The sequence below is a fragment of the Vidua chalybeata genome, chromosome 2 (assembly GCF_026979565.1).
Source record: "Vidua chalybeata isolate OUT-0048 chromosome 2, bVidCha1 merged haplotype, whole genome shotgun sequence".
NCBI classification, from domain to species: Eukaryota; Metazoa; Chordata; class Aves; order Passeriformes; family Viduidae; genus Vidua; species Vidua chalybeata.
In genome coordinates, this window is record NC_071531.1 from 6,347,193 (window position 1) to 6,365,777 (window position 18,585).

Here is an 18,585-nt window from a genome sequence, read left to right on the forward strand (position 1 = left end):
CAGGGAGCAATGTGGGCATGGCCAAATTTGCAGAGCTACTGGCAGGAAACAGTGGGCAGGGCTGATCCCTGCAGAGGGGAGAGGAACAATGTACCAGCAATAGAAAAGGCCAGGGAGAAACTTCTGGAAGTGGGACACATCTAATATTTGTTTAGCTCTGGTTCTGTCTCTTTCCACCAACATGTTTCAAAGAGCTTTACATCGCAGTGTTAGGCCAAATGCAGCGATGACTCAACGCAGAGTTGTGCTGAATGCACTTGCTGGTGTTTTAGCACTGCCCAGCCCCTCTGCTTTGCAGCTTCTGCAGGGCTCGTTATATCCTCCTTTCTTCTCAGCAGGGCTCGTTATCCTCCTCTGTCAGTGCTGTACTCTCTAGATAAACCCCAAACGTCACCATCTCTACTTTCTGCACCAGGAGGTGAAGCAACCTCCCACGAGGACATGGAGCCAAGGAGAGACCCTGGATCTCCCAAGTGCTACAACTAATGAGTTTCTGTGCTTTAAATAGCTGCCTTGCACTGCTGGGATCACCCAGCAGCCCCTTCAGAGAGTGAGGGGTAATCACAGAGCCCAATGCACACCCCTGTGGCTCTCACATCCTTTAGTCCCATCAGGCTAAATGCCAGAGGGGATAATAAAGGATGGTTACAGTGCACCTGCTCTTCCATTACAAATATGCTAGGAAATGGCTTGGCCACTTGGTGCAAGTAGTCCATCTGGGGGGATAATAAGTCTCCAAAGCCTCAGTCTGCTCCTCACTGCTCCCATGGTGAAATATGGGAGAGAGAGAGTCTCCCGTGTCACTGAAGACACAACAGCTGGGGACAGAGAAGACCCAGGCCCAGTGCCACCACAGCAACATGTGCTGCCTGCAGCCAGAGTACCACTTGCTCCTTCAAGGTATGCTTTCCTGGCCCTGAGCAGCAGCCTGCCAGATCTCCTGGCATAGTCCCCAGCACCCAGGCCAGGATGGGTAGCCACCAGTTTCCATAGCTTCCAAGTTTTTGTCCTAACAAGAACAGCTTTTGGTGTGATCGCAGTAATCTCTAAGTCTATTTGAAACCTCTGACATTCTCCTGAGTTCACCCCCATCCCTTTCTCTAGTTTCTTTCCAGTGCCAGGACCATCAAGAAAAGACATTCCAAAGCACACAAGTCTTGCTGAAAACCTAATTTTCCAAGAAGGGCATAGAGGTCAGGCTGCTCTATCAGCTGGGAGTTTTGGGAAAACTGCAGGCTATCCTGCTTTCTGTGGTGCAATCACTGCTAAACAATGCTGTTTTCAAGAAACAGAACAGTCATGATTCCACCTGACAGCCTTTCCAGTGCTTTTATGAGAAGGGCCAAGGAAGCATCCAAGAAGTCATGTCATGCACCATCACAAATCTCCAGGAATAAAGCAACACCAAAGGTCTGGTTTCTGGTAAAATGTGCATTCTGCCATGCTACTACTCCTTCCAAATCAGTTTTTTTTACTAAGTGTCCCACATGTGCCCTTTTCTCCAGCGACAGGATATCCTTCATTTGTCTGCACCAAGAGCAGATGAGCACTTCTTCGTGTTGTTTTCCAAGTCGGCTGATGGGAGGGTCAGCAGGGGCCAAAGCAGCTGCAACAAGGAAAGGAAAGATAACCATGGCAACCCAAGTTATCTGCATCCTCCATGTATTTCCTTCTCCCCACCCTACAGCATATCTTTCCCACCCAAACCTCAAGCCGATAGAGCCAGTGAGCAGCTGGCAGGATGGGGACTGCAGCAGTGTCTCCTGCACCCAGAGTGTCTTGCTGTGTTTCGGGGCTCACCACTGCAGGCTGAAGTCATCAAAAAGAGACTGAAATCCTCGAGAGGGACAACTTGCAAAAAGCAGAGCTCTCCACTACTGTAGATGGGGCGCTGGATATGCTGCCTTTGCTCCAGAGTTGCAGATCCATTGATGCTGCTCCTACTTTTGGCTCTGGGCTGTAACCCTTCCACAGCAGCAACAGCTTCTCCATCTGTGCCCCACGTCAAACCCAGCTACAGTTTTGGCCGGACTTTCCTGGGACTTGATAAATGCAACGCCTGCATTGGGACATCCATATGCAAGAAGTTCTTTAAAGAGGAGATAAGGTCAGAAACTCAGCAGAGTAATTTTTAAAGCATTCTATATCGTAATTTGAAAGTTGCCTGTTAGAATTTCCAAGTATTTTCATGAACAACGGTGCAAAGAGCAACTTAGCACCCAGTTGCCATTACAGCACTTGGTGTTTTAATTAATGCCTGTAAGCTGATGCTTTGTCTCTTTTTTAAAGCCACGCAAACATGATCAGACTTCAGCCCTGAATTATAACTTGAAAACAGGAGTAAAAGGCACAAATTTCTGTCTAGAGAGTGGCTCTGAAAAAAATTCAAGGCAGCGATGGGGGAAGGGAAGAGCAAAGGAAAGAATCAGCTTATTTTGATTTAATGGAAGTATTTTATTATGAGCAACTGGCTAAAGGCAAAAGGGGGTTTAGCTTTGTATGCTCTCAACAGAGTATGTTAACTACAAACATACAAACATGCAGTATAATTTTGTACCAGGTGCAACAATGTGAATGTGCAGAATTTCACGTGCCTTTTAACTAAGATCAAAAGGGATCTAAACCTGCCTGAGGCATGAGGACTTCTGCACATGAGGTTACCCACACGCTTGAAAATAGCACACAGCTAAATTACTGGTACATTTTGGGGAGATTTGTGTGAGAACTTGAAGGCAGAAATTGCATCTGTCTCGCTGTTGATGAGATACACACTGTCCAAGTGGTCATTGGACCAATCCAATCATTTTTAGGCTCAAAAGCAGAGGGTAGCTGATGACAGCAGGGAAAATGTTGCCACTTGTATTTGAGGAAAAAGTTAAAGGCAGTGCTTGGCAGAGGAAGGGTTTATTGGGTCTGATATGATTTATAGAGCTATATGCACTTTCTTTTATAGATCTAAAAGCCTGGGGGAGAAGAAATTATTATAGTAAAATTCTATTTTTAATGCTATAATGTAAGTAGTATAGTATTAGACAAATCACCGTTTTTATCTTAAACTATCCTATAAAACGTAGCATAGTAAAACCATAATGGTTTGTCTGGGATGGACTTGTAATACCAAACATCCATCCTTCTGCTGCTGGAAAAAGGCAGCTTGTGGCTCTGCTGAGCCAGAGCATTCCCACTCCCAGTCCTTGTCACTTTGCCCTTTGGCTTTCCATGTCCTCAGTGCCAGGGCGAGCAGTGAGTGAGGTGCTCAGGGCTGAGTGCTGGGTTTCTCCCAGCCCAGCCTGGATTCCTGCCCCAAAATGCAGCGTGGATTTGCAATCAGCCCAGCGTGCTCAGCTGGCTGACGGGCTGGCGTGGGTCTGCAGGGGCCAGGGGTGCATCCAGGGTAGGGTCTGCACTGCATTTTATTCCCTAGAGCAGGATGGCACCGCAGCTGGCTCCTGCCCCCTGCCCCAACCTGCTGCAGCCCCTTTACAGCTCACCTGTGCAGGGTTTTTAGGGACCTGCTGCCAGGTACAAGGTGGCTCCCTTTTGGTTACTCCCACTTGGGCAGTGAGGAGGCTGGGGCCATGCAGGTTCCCTCAGCCCTGCCAAAAATAGCAGAAGTGCCTCTGGCTGTGGGGCTCCAGCTGCACGGTGCACTGGCTGTGGGAGAGAGGTGCTACGTGAGCCAAGGCAGGAGGGCCCTTGCTGCCTTTCCTCCAGGGGACAGCAGGAACGGGGTGCAGATGTGCAGAGGGTCCCACTGGGGTCCAGGAGTGCAGAGCCACGAACATGTGGGAGCACAATACTTCTGCCTCAGGGGACACAGAGGGGCTCCCTAAGCCAGACACTTCTTTTTCTCTCCCTCCAGCCTGCAGCTGGCTTCCCACACATACATGATAACGTGAAGTTCTGCTGTGAGCTCTTCCGGAAGGGGAACTTTAAAATGTTCTCCTGAGCAGCCACTCAGCTTCAGGCTTTCCTTTGCATGGGTAAAACTTTTTCTCCCACTTGATTTCTTGAAAAACTGGGATTATTTTTTGGCAAGTGGGAGCTGAAACTAGGGAAATTTCAGTGGTGCTTATGCTCTTTGATCCACCCTCGTACCTTTTCACGTGTTCTCAAAGGTGGATGGCACTTGGGCTTCTCTGTGTTAATTCACATTAGAACATGCTTCATTAATTCTCCATCATTTCTGGGAGCTCTGACATGCGTTCACAGTGAGAAGATGTGAGTTTTGTTCCCAGAACGGCTGGTGACTCATCTTGTGCTCTAATGTTCTATACTTCCCTTATCTTTGCCCAACTTTATCCATCTGTAAATGAGGATACCAAGCCTGTCTACCAGCTGTACTGAGAGCAGAGTGCAGTGAAAGTTTTTGTAAAATATTAGATTTTCAAAATACCGCAGAACTGAGCTGACCAAAACTATTCAAAGACTTGTGCCAATGATGGTCCTGAGCTTTATCCAAAAATAATGTGAAAGAAGACTGAAAAAGCTGGAATGCTTCAATTAGAAGGGGGTTTATAGGCTATTTCTTTTGTTTGTTTGTTTTAAGACTTACTTAAAAAAAAAAAAATCTAAAATTCCAAATGCAAGCAAAATTATTTTGGCTGAAACAAAATCCTTCATTTTATTAAAGAAAAACTAGTTTGGATTTCTTCAGCACTTAGTGCTGGGTTGATCTAAAATCTGTAATCTGTGACTCACTTATTCGCATAGATCTTACTGAAGGTCTTAGAGGATTTGCTGGCCCTTAGCTAAAAAGCTCTGTAAGAGAGGGAGCGGTTACAGCACAGCTTGATGATGAATCTTGAAAGTATCCAGCAAATGTGCCAGGCCAGCGCTGTGCTGCCCAGAAATGATGCCAAATACAGACTTGCTGCAGCCCATGCCGGGTTCCCAGGCCAGGGTGGCTCTCCCTGCAGAGATCTGCAGAGGGAATCACTCCATCCACCCTCAAATTAGTGCTCAGCCCTGGATTTCACACATCCATGTGCTGCTTGCGTGCAGGAGGTGGCACTTTCCTGCTCTCTGCCTGATACGAGCTCCCCTGAACACATGAGCTTGAGTCAAGTCACAAGGCATATTTGTGCTTAACTTAAAAAAAAAAAAAAAAAAGAAAGAAAGAAAGAGAAAGCCAGCCCAGAGCCATCTCTTCCCAGTACGTGCCTGGCATGCTGTGCCCGCTTTGCAGATTAGGCACTGGGAGAGGTCCTCATGCACAACAATCACAGTGAGGCACAGCAATTATTCTCTTTTCTTTAATCCTAGGTCAAAACCAGACCAAAAAAACCCCAAAACAAAACACCAACAAACCCACCAAAACAAAAAACCCAAACCCAAACAAAGTGTTTATTGTCATGTCAGGTGCTTTAATTGTAGGGAATCTTCAGTTTCGTGTCAGGCAAAATGCCCGAACAACTGAAATGCTGGAATCCACCAACCTGTTCACACAAGGCTCCCCCACTTCTAGTCAGCCTCCATGGTGAATTTTGGGAAGGAGGCACATGGCAGGAGTTGAAAGCCAAAGCAGGGGAAGTACCAGGGTTTCACCTGTCCTGGGCACCTGTGCCTGCCCCAGAGCTCAGCTGCACAGGGTCTGTGGTGGGGAAAGGGAGTGGGGTGCTGCCTTCAGGGGGGATCATCTGATCAGTCTCTGATTGCAGATGGTGGCTCGTGTCACTGAGTCAGTTATTTGCCTGAAATCATAGCAAATTAATCCTCCCCAGATTTCTCTGTGCCAATTTCCCAAATGGAATTTGAAAGGAAAGACCAGCTTCAGCTTTCAGACTTGTTAATAATGTCTTGTAAACTGTCTGAAACTCCAGCTAGGCTAATCCTGCAGGGAACCTCTTGCTCTCCTGTTTCACTTCTGAGCAACCAGCTTTAATTTAGGGTGAGATTAAATTAGGACGTGCTTTCCTACGCACTTGGACAAGGAGCTCAGGGCAGGAAGGTTCAGAGGCAGTGAGGGCAGGATGTTGGCCAAACCAAAGGTCACAGTTGGGCTGTTTTCCAAGAGCAGGTTACAGACACCCTCCTAGAACAGGCACCGCGCTCCTCAGCTCCGGCGTCTGCGACACGCGTGTGGGCAGGGCTGAGGGGGCTGCTGAAACAAAAAAAAAATTACCTAATTACCCAGCCCATATGCTCCCCTCCTGTGCCTGTGGAGGGGGAGCAAATTAGTGCAAGATCTCCATGGCTACAGAGGTGCTGCACGCCCAGGGCACACACACCCTGTCCCCCCATCACACCCCAAACTCTGCTGCTGTCAGGGAGGTCACTCATCCCAGCTGCTGAAATACAGTCAGGGGTGTTGGGGGAGACAGGTAGACCTCTGCACTGACAAAAGCCACCACCTCAAAACAAGAGGTCAGCTTGATATTCCCAAACATATTTGTTGTCAGGATGTTTTAATATCAGGAGGATCCTTTAAAGTGTCAAGTACTCCTTTTTTGGGACCCTTTCTCTGTAAGTAGGAAAATTTAAAAACACCAGGAATTCTTCATGAACCAAAACCCTGCAACCTTCTCCCTGTCCTCCCCCCCTCTACCCAAAAGACCCCATTTGGGTGTTTCACCCTTCACTCCATGGCAGCATTCATGACAAGGGATGGTATTAGTGGGAAGCAAAGGACTTTTTTTACCAAAACACATTTCCTTAGCTGATGGTTTCAGGCTGCTCACCCTGGGGCCATCCAGCCAGGGTGACTTGGCCTTTGCCAGGCGATGGCAGGAAGCCCCAGGGGCCGGCCTGGAGAAGCTCAGCGGGGCGGGCGCTGTGTCCGTGTGGCTTTTAACCCGCTCTCCGTGGGGCTCTCGTTTTGGTTTGGCAGGTTTGACACCTGGCTTTCTTCTCATTTAAAGCTGCCCCCCAGCTCCCTGCTCAGCTACTCGGGCAACTACACGGACGACGCCAAGAGCTGGCGGCTGGTGGACATCACCCGGCTGACCTCCAAGTACCAGCATGACCGGGCGGACAAGCGCATCTGCACCTCCCTGCTCAAGACCAAGACCTGCAGCCTGGAGCGCGCCCTGCGCCGCACCCAGCGCTTCCAGAAGTGGCTGCGGGCCAAGCGCCTCACGCCTGACCTGGTCCAGGTCTGTGTCCGGCGGCTCCGGTGCCCCGCCACGGCTGGGGGAGCACGGGGCAGAGCAAGGCCCGTGGGGTTTCGGGGTGTGAAAAGGGTCTCGTGGGGATGTGGTCGTAACTCGCTGGTTGGAGGGTGAGACTGGGGCGTGGCTGGCACTCATCCTGCCCGGTTGAGATGGGGCAGCCAAGCCCACCAGCCAAAGGGGGAGGCAAAATGATGCCCTGCCGGGAAGAAAAGTGGCGTAGTTGAAGGCCAAGCCTTGCCAGCCACAGGTAATTGTCACACTGCGACACGAAATAACTCACAGAAGTAGGCTAGGTGTAAAAGGAAAGGAAAAGAACCCAAAAAAAACAACTTTATTTTCTGACTCTAGTATATATACAATAGTAAAAAATGACAGCGGATTGGAGGGTGAAACTGCCACCTCTCCAACCACACTGGGCAAACCAACAGTCCATCAATTCTCTCCACCCACAAAGAGGAATACAAAACAATCATTATTTACATGAACATGCATGAGAAAACTCAGTCGAAATATGTAAATATCAGAAGGCATAGGAACTTTTAGAAGAACTTTAAAATTCTCAAAAGAACAGGGTGACAGGTAATGCCATGGCACAGCCTGTATAGGGCTGGGATGGGCTCAGCCCCAGCAAGGAGAGCACCAGCTCCTAGCTCCTTGTGCAGGTTGAAGCTGAAGTCCTGTGGAAAGCCATAGCGCCAGGTGGCTTCAGGCACAGGGGTAACAACAGGCTGTGCACACAAATGTGATAACAGCTCCAGTGGGGAGATTGCTGCCATTTTCTTTCTAGTTTTCCATCATGTCTCAGCATTGTGGGGTTTCGGGGTTTTTTCCACCATAAATTTATACCCACAAGGGCAGCCAGTGCCTTGAAAGCAATTTTGCTTTGGGCCAGTGGCCAAGTCAGTGTGGGTCTCTCTTGTGGCTGGCAGGACAAAGGGCATGGGCAGTCAGAGCCAAAGCCTCGATTACTCATTCTCCTGCCATCCATAGCAAATGATCTCAGGCACAAAGCAGCACACTGCCCTTTCTCCCACAGTCCTGGGGTGCCACAGGTGAAGCCAGGACAGGAACATGGTGAGTGTGATCACCACCACCAGGTAGATGGGCAGCTACGGCACAGGGCAGCCCCCTCACCCCACCCAAACAGCAGCAAAACATCACAATAAACCCTGGAAAGGGCAGGGGCCAGGGTGGGGGTTGGATGTACACTGAACAAGACCTGAGAGACAAAGGATTAATCCAGTACTTCTTCCCATTCCAAGAGAGAAGTGACTGTGAAAAAGTGACTTCATTTATATTTCTATATAGGCAGCTGCTCAGTGCATCCACTCAGCTCTGGTGAGTGCTAAAGCTATGCTGCTTTAGTTCTTCCCCTACTCTTAGCCTGTGGAGCAGCACACCTTAGGAGAGGGAGGGAGGGATACACTGGGGTTATGCCTGGACTGCCCCAAAAAGGACTCACCCAAATCACTGACAGTCCAGCACAGCAGGTCACCCTGAAGTCAGTACCCTCCTGGGTAGCACATGCCTGACAGGGAAAAGATTTTTGGAGCAAAGCTACACTGTACTTTGTTTAGCAACCTCGGGAGAGGCACTACAGAGAGGGGATCGTGTATCACTTGCACTCAGAGCATCCCTCACCTGAGCTTGTGGGCAGGGACAACTCCTTAGGCTGGCAGGTGCCCAGGCACCTGCTGGCCACCACTGTTGCTCCAGGCAGCACTGCAGGGGCCTGCAGGAGGGCAACTTGGGCTGCCAAGTCCTCCAGCCTTGCTGTGTTTTCCCTCCATTCCCCAGCAGTGCTGAGGGAAAGAGAAGGAATCGAGAGCTTAAAACTTCAACTTGCTGAGCTGGGTGAAAAAGTAACTGGAGAAATGTGGCTCTGTGGTATCTCAGACCTGCTGCAAAGCTAAATCATCAGCTGACCCCAAATCCTTCTCCTTAAAAGGCTCTTCGTGGGCTACAGTTTTCCCTACCCTGTCCTCTCGGAGCCTGAAATGCCAGCTGAGCTGGCAGGGCTGCACACACAGGCACACACACATATATGGATGCACATGTGCACACACAGCACCACGCAGAGACCCTGGCTGGGGCACCCTGCCCTTGCACCTATCCAGTTTCTCCCAGGAATTTCCCTGTGCAGCAGCAGTGGGGAGCTGAGCTGGTGCCAGCTCCAGGGCGCCTCTGAAGTGAGCTCAAGGCCAGCCTGGGGGTGCCCAGTGACAAACTCCCTGGGACATTTCATCAACCCCTGCAGCTTTTTAGTTGGAAAGGGCATGGGAGGCTGCAGGGAGGCCCAGACCTTTGCACATCAGCCTCAGGATTGCTCTGCTCATGTTTTCACAGTCCTTTGGTTCTGTATGTCAATCAGAGAAACAAAAATTGGAATTTAAATCCCTTCTAACAGCATATAGATTTGAATACACAGAGAAATATAGTGATCCAGAGACCCTGGAACCTACTTCCTCATCACCAAATTTCAGCAGCAATCACTTTTTAAGATCAGGTATGTGCTTTGCAAAATGGCTTCTGGTCTCACAGTGGTATTAACTGAAAAACAGCCAATGGCAGCAACATTTCAGTCATACATACATGTGTGTGTGAGTCTGTGTGTGAGAACCCATCCCACCCTGCTGTGTGGGCCACCACAGGTTAGAGTCTGACCTCCCCAGCCCATCCAGCCCCACAGGGATGGGGATCCCCCTCCTCCCTGGCCATCCCACCTGCCCTCCTCCCTTTGGAAACCAGCGCCTGTGCCTGCACCCAGCCCAGCACCGCTGCCTCTCTGCAGTGTTTGCTGTGCAGATTTATGTTGGTAACCCAGCAGGAGCCACAGGAGAGGGGCTTTTGGGGCTACCATATGTCTCTGCAAATACTTACCTAAAGAACTGCTCTTATGGCTCTGCTCTCCCACTCTCCCTCTTTTCAGAGGTGTTAACAGAACACCTCTCTCAAGGCCTGACACGATGCCCAGCCTGTTTCACAGAGCTGCATTCTCACACAGCAGTGCTTGTTCTCCCTTCCCTGCAGTTTATCCTGTGTAGCAGCACCGGGGAAAGCTAATGGGCCCAGGTAATTTTGTCTGATAGAGCATTATGACAAACCACAACGTGCTTGAATCAAAATGACAGACCATGAAGTGATGTTTTTCCACTTTACGCTGCCTGCCCTGCCTGACCCAGCCATCAGCTGAGCTGCCTGCCACAGCGATTATTTCACCAGCCACAATGAAAATCTTTATTGGATGCAGCAAAGTCTTCAGTCTTAAAATCCAGCCTGCCTCAGAGATGAGCAGGATTTAGCTGGGGCTCAGCCTACTCGGCAGCCCCAGACACCCGCTGCTTCACCCAGGAGCTCATCACCTCAAACCACTCTGGGTGCTTTCCTGCTGGAGGGGCTACAAAGCAGGTTGGTTTCAGCACAGATCACCCACAGGGAAAATTTACAGCCCTGCCTACAAAGCACAGCCTGGAAAATGCTGAAGACAGACAGAGGAAAGCAGTACCAAGGTGAAAATCCAGCATTTGCAGACCCTCTCTCTAGGACGGACTGTCTGAGACTACTGACCAGCAGCTGCTGACTAGCAACTATTGACCAGCAATTACTGACCAGCAACTACTGACCAGCAACTATTGACCAGCAATTACTGACCAGCAGCTGCTGACCAGCAACTATTGACCAGCAATTACTGACTAGCAACTACTGACCAGCAACTATTGACCAGCAATTACTGACCAGCAACTACTGACCAGCAGCTGCTGACCAGCACCTCGTCCTGCCCCCAGCAGAGGCACCAGCACCCTGGTTATGTGGTGTCTTGAGTCTAGTCCACATCTCTTCTTGCTGCACAGGGGCAGCAGCTCACTCACATGTCCAGTTGTCCATCCTAGGGAAGGATGGGCACTCTGGGGCTCCCAGAGCCACCTCCTAGGCCTGCCACCTCTTTGACCCAGTACCTCATCATCAGAGATGTCCATAAACCTGCTGGCAGTGGGGATGAGTTTCTCAGGTCGTTACCTTCTTTCTTTTGAGAGTTAAGGAAACCCTTGGATTCACATTGCCAGGAGCTGTAGGTGCTTTGACACCTACATCCAAGTGTTTCCTCCTGGAACCCATTCTAAACCTGGTAGTTTGGTGAAGCTGGACCCAGGTAGTGGCTCATGGGGCAGGAGGCAGCTGTGCTTCCGGCCTGGGCCATCCCTCCTTGGGCTGACTGAAAAGACAACAGAGCAAGAAGTTGTCTTACACAAGTTGTCTTTACATCCAAGTGAATTCTGGGCGTGTCTGTGCTACATATGCATAAACTCATGGAGTTTAAAATGCATCCTGTACTGTGTAATAGGGTTTAAAAACTCACAGCTGAGTGGAGGTAGGCTTTGCAGGAACTACTCACTATGAGATATAGAAATGTGGGTATTTAATCGAAGTAAATAAGAAGCTTTCCACATCAATCACAAACAATACATCAGGCTGTCTGTCAGGTCTTATTCTCTGGGGTGATAAGTCACTGCAAAGGACTTAAGATATTCTCAGATAAATTTGTATCTCCAGTGTTTTGAGTTTGTGTTCTTCACATTTTTCTTCCATTGACAGTTTTTGTCTGACAGTTTTACAACTCCAGCTCCTTTTCTGCTGTAGAGATGTTTCCATCAGCCTGCAGGAAGGTGAAACCCCTCTCTACTGAAACAATCAAGCAGGTGCTGAGCTTTATGCTGTTGACTGTCTCTGCTGAAATCAAAAGGCCCCATTGTCCAGTTTTTGTGGGTCAGGGCCTCATTAAACTGTAGGAAGGTGTCAGTACCCAGCCCTGCTCCTCTGCTCCCGCTCCTTCGTGGATGTGCCTGGAACAGTTCCTCAGGACACCAGCAGCCATGAGCACCACGGGCAGCACGTGCCCACATTTATGTTGAGGGTGAGCTCTGACCTCAGAAAAACCCTAATTACACCGTCCATGCCTTCTCTGCCGCTGTGATTTATGTTCCCACTGTGTACTCTTCAGGGTCTCAGCTTTTGCATTGCAGTCTCTTGGAAGCAGCAAGGCTTTCTAACTTTGGCTGCAAATATTTGCATACACACGGAGCTGCAAGAGACTTTCTCCACCATTTATCTCTTACTTTAGACAGCTCTGTTCTGCTCATTTTTTATCGCTTCTCCTCCAAAGTAGAAGTGACAGAGTCAGCCACAACGTTCCTGCAAGTGCTGCAAGACAGAAATCCATAACCATCCCTCCCCCTGCACCTCTTTTATGGTTTTAGACAATTAATTGAGAAAATATTTTCCTGATAAGGCTGCACCAGAGGAGTGGAGTGTATGAAGACTTGCAACAGGAACTGAGTAGAATTATTTTTGACAAACGTTTTATTCTTTTTGGAAGAAAAGGATTTTTGGTTTTCGTGAAAGAACAGTTCAGTTGTGATTGAGTTTCTCAGGTAGTCCTGATCAACTATTGGCATTTTGGACTTGTTTTTTGCAACTGATGGCCAAGGAAGGAGCGGTTGGAATCTCTACCGAGGCCAACAGGGATGCAGAGGAAGAGACATGGGACATCTAGTTCCCCCTCTCCTCCTCCAGCTGGGAAAGTGTCCTACGCGTCCTTTCCATGTTCCTTTATTTCTTTGTCACGCTGGGTGGTTCAGTGTTTTATGCCAAATGAACAGCTCGCACAGGAGGGGCTGAGAAGGACCTACCTCAGAGTTCCCACATGACCTGGGGAGATGCTGCGTCACATCTTTGCTCTCAGCATGAAGGATGGCAGGGAGCAACGGGAGCTGCACCTACCTTTCCTCTGAAGCACATCTCCCAGCCTTCAAATTATAAACAAAACTCAAAAGAGCAAATTTGGCTACTGGAATAATTTTTAATAGGGAGGCTTAAAAAACCTGATTCCCTTCCCCAGCAGAGGCATGTCAGGGCGGTGCTTCTGTGCCACTGTGGGCAGCTCTCCATATATAAACTCTCCTTGGCTATTAAGGAAGACAAAGACTAACTGAAAAATAAAAAAAATACCATTTTTGACTATGAAAGTATAATTTTCTATGCCATTTATCCCAGCCATAGATTGCTCATGCAATTTTACAAGCCAAACCTCCAAATCTGAAGGGTGAAATACAGTGATAATTGACTCCATTAGCCCAACGGTTCTCGATTTGTTGCTGGTATTTACAAAAAATAAACACAGGCTATTTGGTTTTGATAGTTAATGCATGAGTTTATCAGAGAGAGAACATATCCTGTGCTTATACTCACACACAATGTTTATTTACATTTTTAAAGCATGTTTACTGACCTTAGCAAATAGTATTTCCAAGAAAGCTGCTCTCAGGTTAAGCAAATAACGAAGTGATCTGAAGATTATTTAACGAGGGAAGTGAGTCACTGTCGTAACAACTGGAGGGCCTCCACCAGGAATGCTAGGGTTGGAAACCCAGGCAGAAGGAAGAGTCCCATGGTGTGGAGAGATGTGGTGCAGTTGAGGGAATATGAGGTTTGCAGTGCCCAGGAATGGGGGCCGTTCTTGAAACCTGAGTTGGGAAATGGCATTTTTGGATGGCACAGGTCCTCTCCTAGGAAGGGTGAGATGCCCGGTGTGCCCGCATCCTCCGGGGCTGTGCTGCAGCAAGCAGAGGCGCAGTGGGCAGAGCACAGAGCTCTGTGTGTGCACCCCCAGCATGACCCAAGCACGTTGCAATGTCTCAGGCTGGAATTAGACTATCCCTGCCGGGTTTTCCCCTCTCACAGGGCCTGTCCAGCCCCATGCTGCGCTGCCCATCCCAGCGCCTCCTGGACAGGATCGTGCGGCGCTACGCGGAGGTGCCGGACGCCGGCAGCATCTACATGGATCACCTGACGGACCGGGACAAACTGCGCCTGCTGTACACCCTGGCAGTGAACTCACACCCCATCCTCTTACAGGTACGTGCCAGCCTGCCCCAGCTTGAAACACCACCCCTCACAAGCAAACCCCTGCATGAGATGTGTGCCAGCCTCAGGGGCAGAGGAGTCCCAGCCCTGGCCTTTGTCAGCTCCCTGGCCTCCAAAAAGCGTGTTTCTCCTGTGGGGCTGGGTGGCTGAAGGCAGGCAGGCTCATGAGGTGCTCCCTGCATCAGTCTGTGAGGCTGGGGAGAGATAGGGAAGCCCAGGTGCGTTATTGCACTAGAGCACTGTGAAATCCAGGGTTTTACACATCCCCAGCACTTCAAAGTGTTAGGTTTGCACTGCTAATGCATTACATTAAATCACAGGCTGTTTCTGGGAGAGAAAGACCATGATTTCCCATGCTCCACGTGCCAGTGCTGTGTTTTCCATTTGCCTGCCACTGGTAACTGGCTCTGGGTTTCAAAACTCTGGGTTTGAAGGCAGTGATCTGGGAGGCCTCACACTCTACCCCTGGACCCCTTCTGACCTGCCTGGCATGCAGCTCCTCTCTTTCCTTGTGTTTCCAAGGGAGAATCCTCACCTTTCCCCATCCAACCTTTAGTCCTCACTGCTGGTTCTTGCAAACCTTCATGATTCCATGAAGAAAAGGTGGCAGTGGCAGCATCATCCATCTCTGGCCCCAGGCCACTGCTGCACTCAGCAGCTCACAGGGCTCTGCGCGGTCCCAGGGAGGGGGAATGGTGCTCGTGCACTGGGAGGCTCTTGGGGGTCATTCAGCCACCCCAGTTATGGGTCACTGGTACATGAAGCCGTGGCCCTTAGCACTCTGAAGACATGGGAACACCACTTGAAGAGATGAGAAAAATATGCCAAAGAGAAAAAGTGAGATTTTTACACAGTTGCCCAGAATGCCTTCACAGCAGAAGGGAGAAGTAACCTTAAACATGAAACTGGATGAGTTCATAATGGCTTGGCAGGGTCTGAGGTGCTGGGGACACAGATGAGTTTTAATGCAAATGACAGAAAGCTTTGTGCTGGCATAGCTCAGCAGTCACACAGTTTGGTTTCCACCTGGGATAACCGTGTTTCTGACACGAGCTGCAGGGATGCAGGGAGCCCAGCCCAGTGTCTCCACTGGAGCAAACACCCACCACATTGTAAGAGACTGCAAAGTCTCTTACAAATGAGCCTGGCAGTTCTCACCAATTAGTGAAAACTGCTTTAGCCTTACCTCAACTCCAAGCTGTGACTTCATCTGTTCAGTGCTCATGAGGGACCCATCAAAGACACCTAAAATTAGCTTTTCTGTGGCTAAAATTTTCATGAATCTGAAAACTATTATTATCTTGGACTTTCCAGTTAGTCTGTCTTACAGAATAAGTCTCAAAATACCAGATTCTTCCTCCGTTACAGAAAAAGAACCATAAGAAAAAGAAAAAAGCATTCTAACTCCTCCAGGATGGGGTAGTAAGTACCTTCCCCAGCTGCTAGGGCTGGATGGGGTGAGGAAGGATTGCAGGCTGGCTTGGAAACCAAACCACAACCCCGCTGCTTGGAGCCGGAAAGGGCACTCTGAGAGAGAGGCGGCTCCAGGGGCAGAGGGCAGGGGTAATCCCCCCATTCCTGCTCTTCCTCACAGATCTTCCCCGACGTGGAGGGCTGGCCCTTCCCACGGTACCTGGGCTCCTGCGGGCGCCTGGTGGTCAGCGCCAGCACCCGGCCCCTGCGCGACTTCTTCGGCGCGGCCCCCGAGGTGGCCACAGACCTGGCCCTGCAGCTCCTGGCCGTGCTGCGCTCCATGGCCACCAACGACCTCAACTACTTCTTCTACTTCACCCACGTGGACGCTGGCACCTTCGGCGTGTTCAGCAACGGGCATCTGTTCATCCGGGATGCCAGCACGCTGGGCATCATCGACAAGGAGGAAGGTACTCAGCGGGCTCCGTGGCTACGCATCTGTCACGGGAGGGCTCGGGAGGCAGGGCAGACAAATCTTTCCCCTTCTGCCCTTGGCTCTACTGCTGCCTTTTTTGGGTTTTTTTGGTCGTTTTTGGTGGGAGTTTTTTTGGGGATTTTTTGGTGATTTTTTTTTGTTGGTTTTTTTTGGTTTTTTTAATTAACCAAACACCACTTACTAAATTAAGTGATGAGAAGTTCATGGAGACAGTCACCATCAGCAGCTCCTGCCATCCTGGCTCGGAGTCAGGAAGGTGATGGGTGTTTTGTTTGTGCAGTCGGTGGTTTGGTAACCACTTTGTAGCTGGCAGCAGCTTTCAGTGTGCACAGTGTGCTGAATGCTCCCATTTGAAGCCTTCCTTTTCAAACTTTTGCCACACAAATGTCAATACTTGCCAGCAGAAATTTTGTAATTTCATTTGTTCTAAGTAGTGGGTCAAATTGGACCCTTTTTACATGCATTCATCACATTGCCTAATAATGGTTATTATTATTTATAACAATAATAACAAAATCTTCCTTTTTGTCACTTTTACATAAAATCAAGGGTTAGTATTCAATTTTCACAAGTTACATTGGTCTACTCCTGCAAGTAGAGCTAGTCAAAGACTATTCATCCAATAACTTAAGTTTCATTTTGAATATTCAGATTTTCAAAAGGTTTTTCCTCAGCTCACACATTCAGCTGAGTATTCAGAATATTCAGAAGCAGCTGTCAGAAAATTTTCCACTGGATTTCCTTTTCTTATCTCAACAGCTATGACTGTTAACTTGACTTCAGCTAGATGAGCTGTTGTTGCAAGGCAATGATTTTGGTTAACATGGAAAAAATTACAGGTCTGGCTATTTGTGGTAGTTTTTTGTAGGAGCTCCACATTTTAGATTTGTACTCCAATTCTCATTTTTTCTGCATCAGCTTGACTCGACAGACTCATCTCCAATTCCTCTGACAGGCAGCTCTGAAGAGCTCTGTCATTCAGAAAAATATACATATTTCAAAAGCAAGAAAATTGGCACATACACAGCTTCAGCACTGAGTAATTCGTAGCGAAAGGTGGTCACATCCTTTAGACAGTAACAAAGCCCATGTTAACACAGAGGCACAGATATCTCTGACTGTCCAGGAGCTCACTATTATGTTTCTAACAAGCGGTTTAATTGTCCCCAACAGGGAGCCAGCTGATCGATGGCCAACAGGAGTATAAAGATATCTTCAGCTGCCTGACTGTGGGCTGCCAGTCTGCATTTGTGTCCTGTGACTCCATCAGGGAGAAGCACAGCCTCGTCATGGTGTGTCAAGACCTTCTGCCGAAGCTGCTGACAGGGAAGTTCCTGCCCCCCGTGCAGGAGAGGATCGACGCCTTCCTGCAGCGCTGCGCCCGCGGCCTCGGCGACGACCGCAGCACCAGCGAGGCCATGGCGGAGCTGGCAGAGATCCTGAAACCTCTGCGCTCCTGCGACTCCCGCTTCGCCTACCGCTACCCTGACTGCAGATACAGTGACAAATACTGACACAGGAGCCGTCCCTGGCAAGGACTGGGGCAGCGTCAGCCCCCTCCCAGCACGGGAAGCGAGAAGGAGCCAGGGCAGCTGGAAAGAGCTGCCCCAAATCCAGGGCGTTCTCAGTATAAGAGGGAGCAGAGTGCACATGGGACTTATTATTCATCTCCCAGAGATGCGTTTGTTACATGGGATATAGACATGGTGTATGGTTTGTGGATTATTAACATTGTCATGATTGACAAGGGGCCACAGGATTAATAAATCTCATTCACGTGTTTTGGCCTTGGAAGAGTTTCCCCATGACATTTGTTGAAAAGCAAGGCAGGATGCTCACAGCCAGCTAGACAGAGGATCTTTATTGCCAAGAAACTCTTTCTGATGGAGATGATCCACAAATAATACGGGATGGATGGATGGATGGATGGATGGATGGATGGATGGATGGATGGATGGATGGATGGATGCATTTAAGGGTTTCCCTGTGGTTATTTTTAATGTGCTAAGAATCATAGATAAATTGAATGACCAGATCAGTTCTGTACCATCACCCATCACAGCTCACTTTTATAAAATGTTTTATTAATTTGATGGCACACAGAACAGAAAGACACAATCAAAAGCATTAAAAAGCTGAAAGGTTCCATGTCTCTTGAGACTTAATTTCTCTAATCCCTAAATATAATTGCTTCTAGTCTTTCCCAAGTCAATGGACAGTAGTCGGAAACTAATGCAGGGCTTTGGTTTAAGATGAGAAAAAATCCCAGCTCTGGGATGGGATTGTTCAGCAGATATTTTCACATTATTCTCTCTAAATGGAGGAACCATTTTCACAAACCCATTCAAATGGGAAAATTACCTAAAGAGGAGAAGGAACACAGGCAGAGGATGAGACATTAATTTACACTGAGCCTGACAAGACTTGCCAAACACTCAATATTCCACTGTAGGTGCTGGGGCACCCACCAAGAGCTGGGGAGAGCTAAACTCTGACCAGCAAGAGCTACAGCCATCCTCATCCATTTGCCTTCCAGAGGAGGAATTGGTAAGCTAGTCCCCAAAGGAGTCAGGCACTTAAAATTTGGGGTGGTTCTGGAAACATTTCACAGCAGTTGTCACACCAGGGCTAGATCCAGGTGCC

General features: G+C 48.9%; 1 protein-coding gene across 1 annotated transcript; it reads left to right on the forward strand.

Moving 5' to 3' along the window:
• The first annotated feature begins 1,708 nt into the window (after positions 1-1,708).
• DIPK2B (divergent protein kinase domain 2B) lies at positions 1,709-18,082 on the forward strand. The gene is made up of 5 exons (XM_053935226.1): positions 1,709-2,107; positions 6,830-7,094; positions 13,851-14,024; positions 15,628-15,916; positions 17,116-18,082. The coding sequence occupies exons 1-5, from the start codon at positions 1,884-1,886 to the stop codon at positions 17,454-17,456; spliced, it is 1,293 nt and encodes a 430-aa protein (XP_053791201.1). The 5' UTR covers positions 1,709-1,883; the 3' UTR covers positions 17,457-18,082.
• The last annotated feature ends 503 nt before the right edge of the window (positions 18,083-18,585 follow it).

Coding starts and splice junctions, on each gene's coding strand:
- DIPK2B (XM_053935226.1), top strand. CDS start 1,884: ATGGGGCGCTGGATATGCTGCCTTTGCTCCAGAGTTGCAGATCCATTG. Junction 14,025..15,627: donor CACACCCCATCCTCTTACAG/GTACGTGCCAGC, acceptor TCTTCCTCACAG/ATCTTCCCCGACGTGGAGGG. Junction 15,917..17,115: donor CATCATCGACAAGGAGGAAG/GTACTCAGCGGG, acceptor TGTCCCCAACAG/GGAGCCAGCTGATCGATGGC.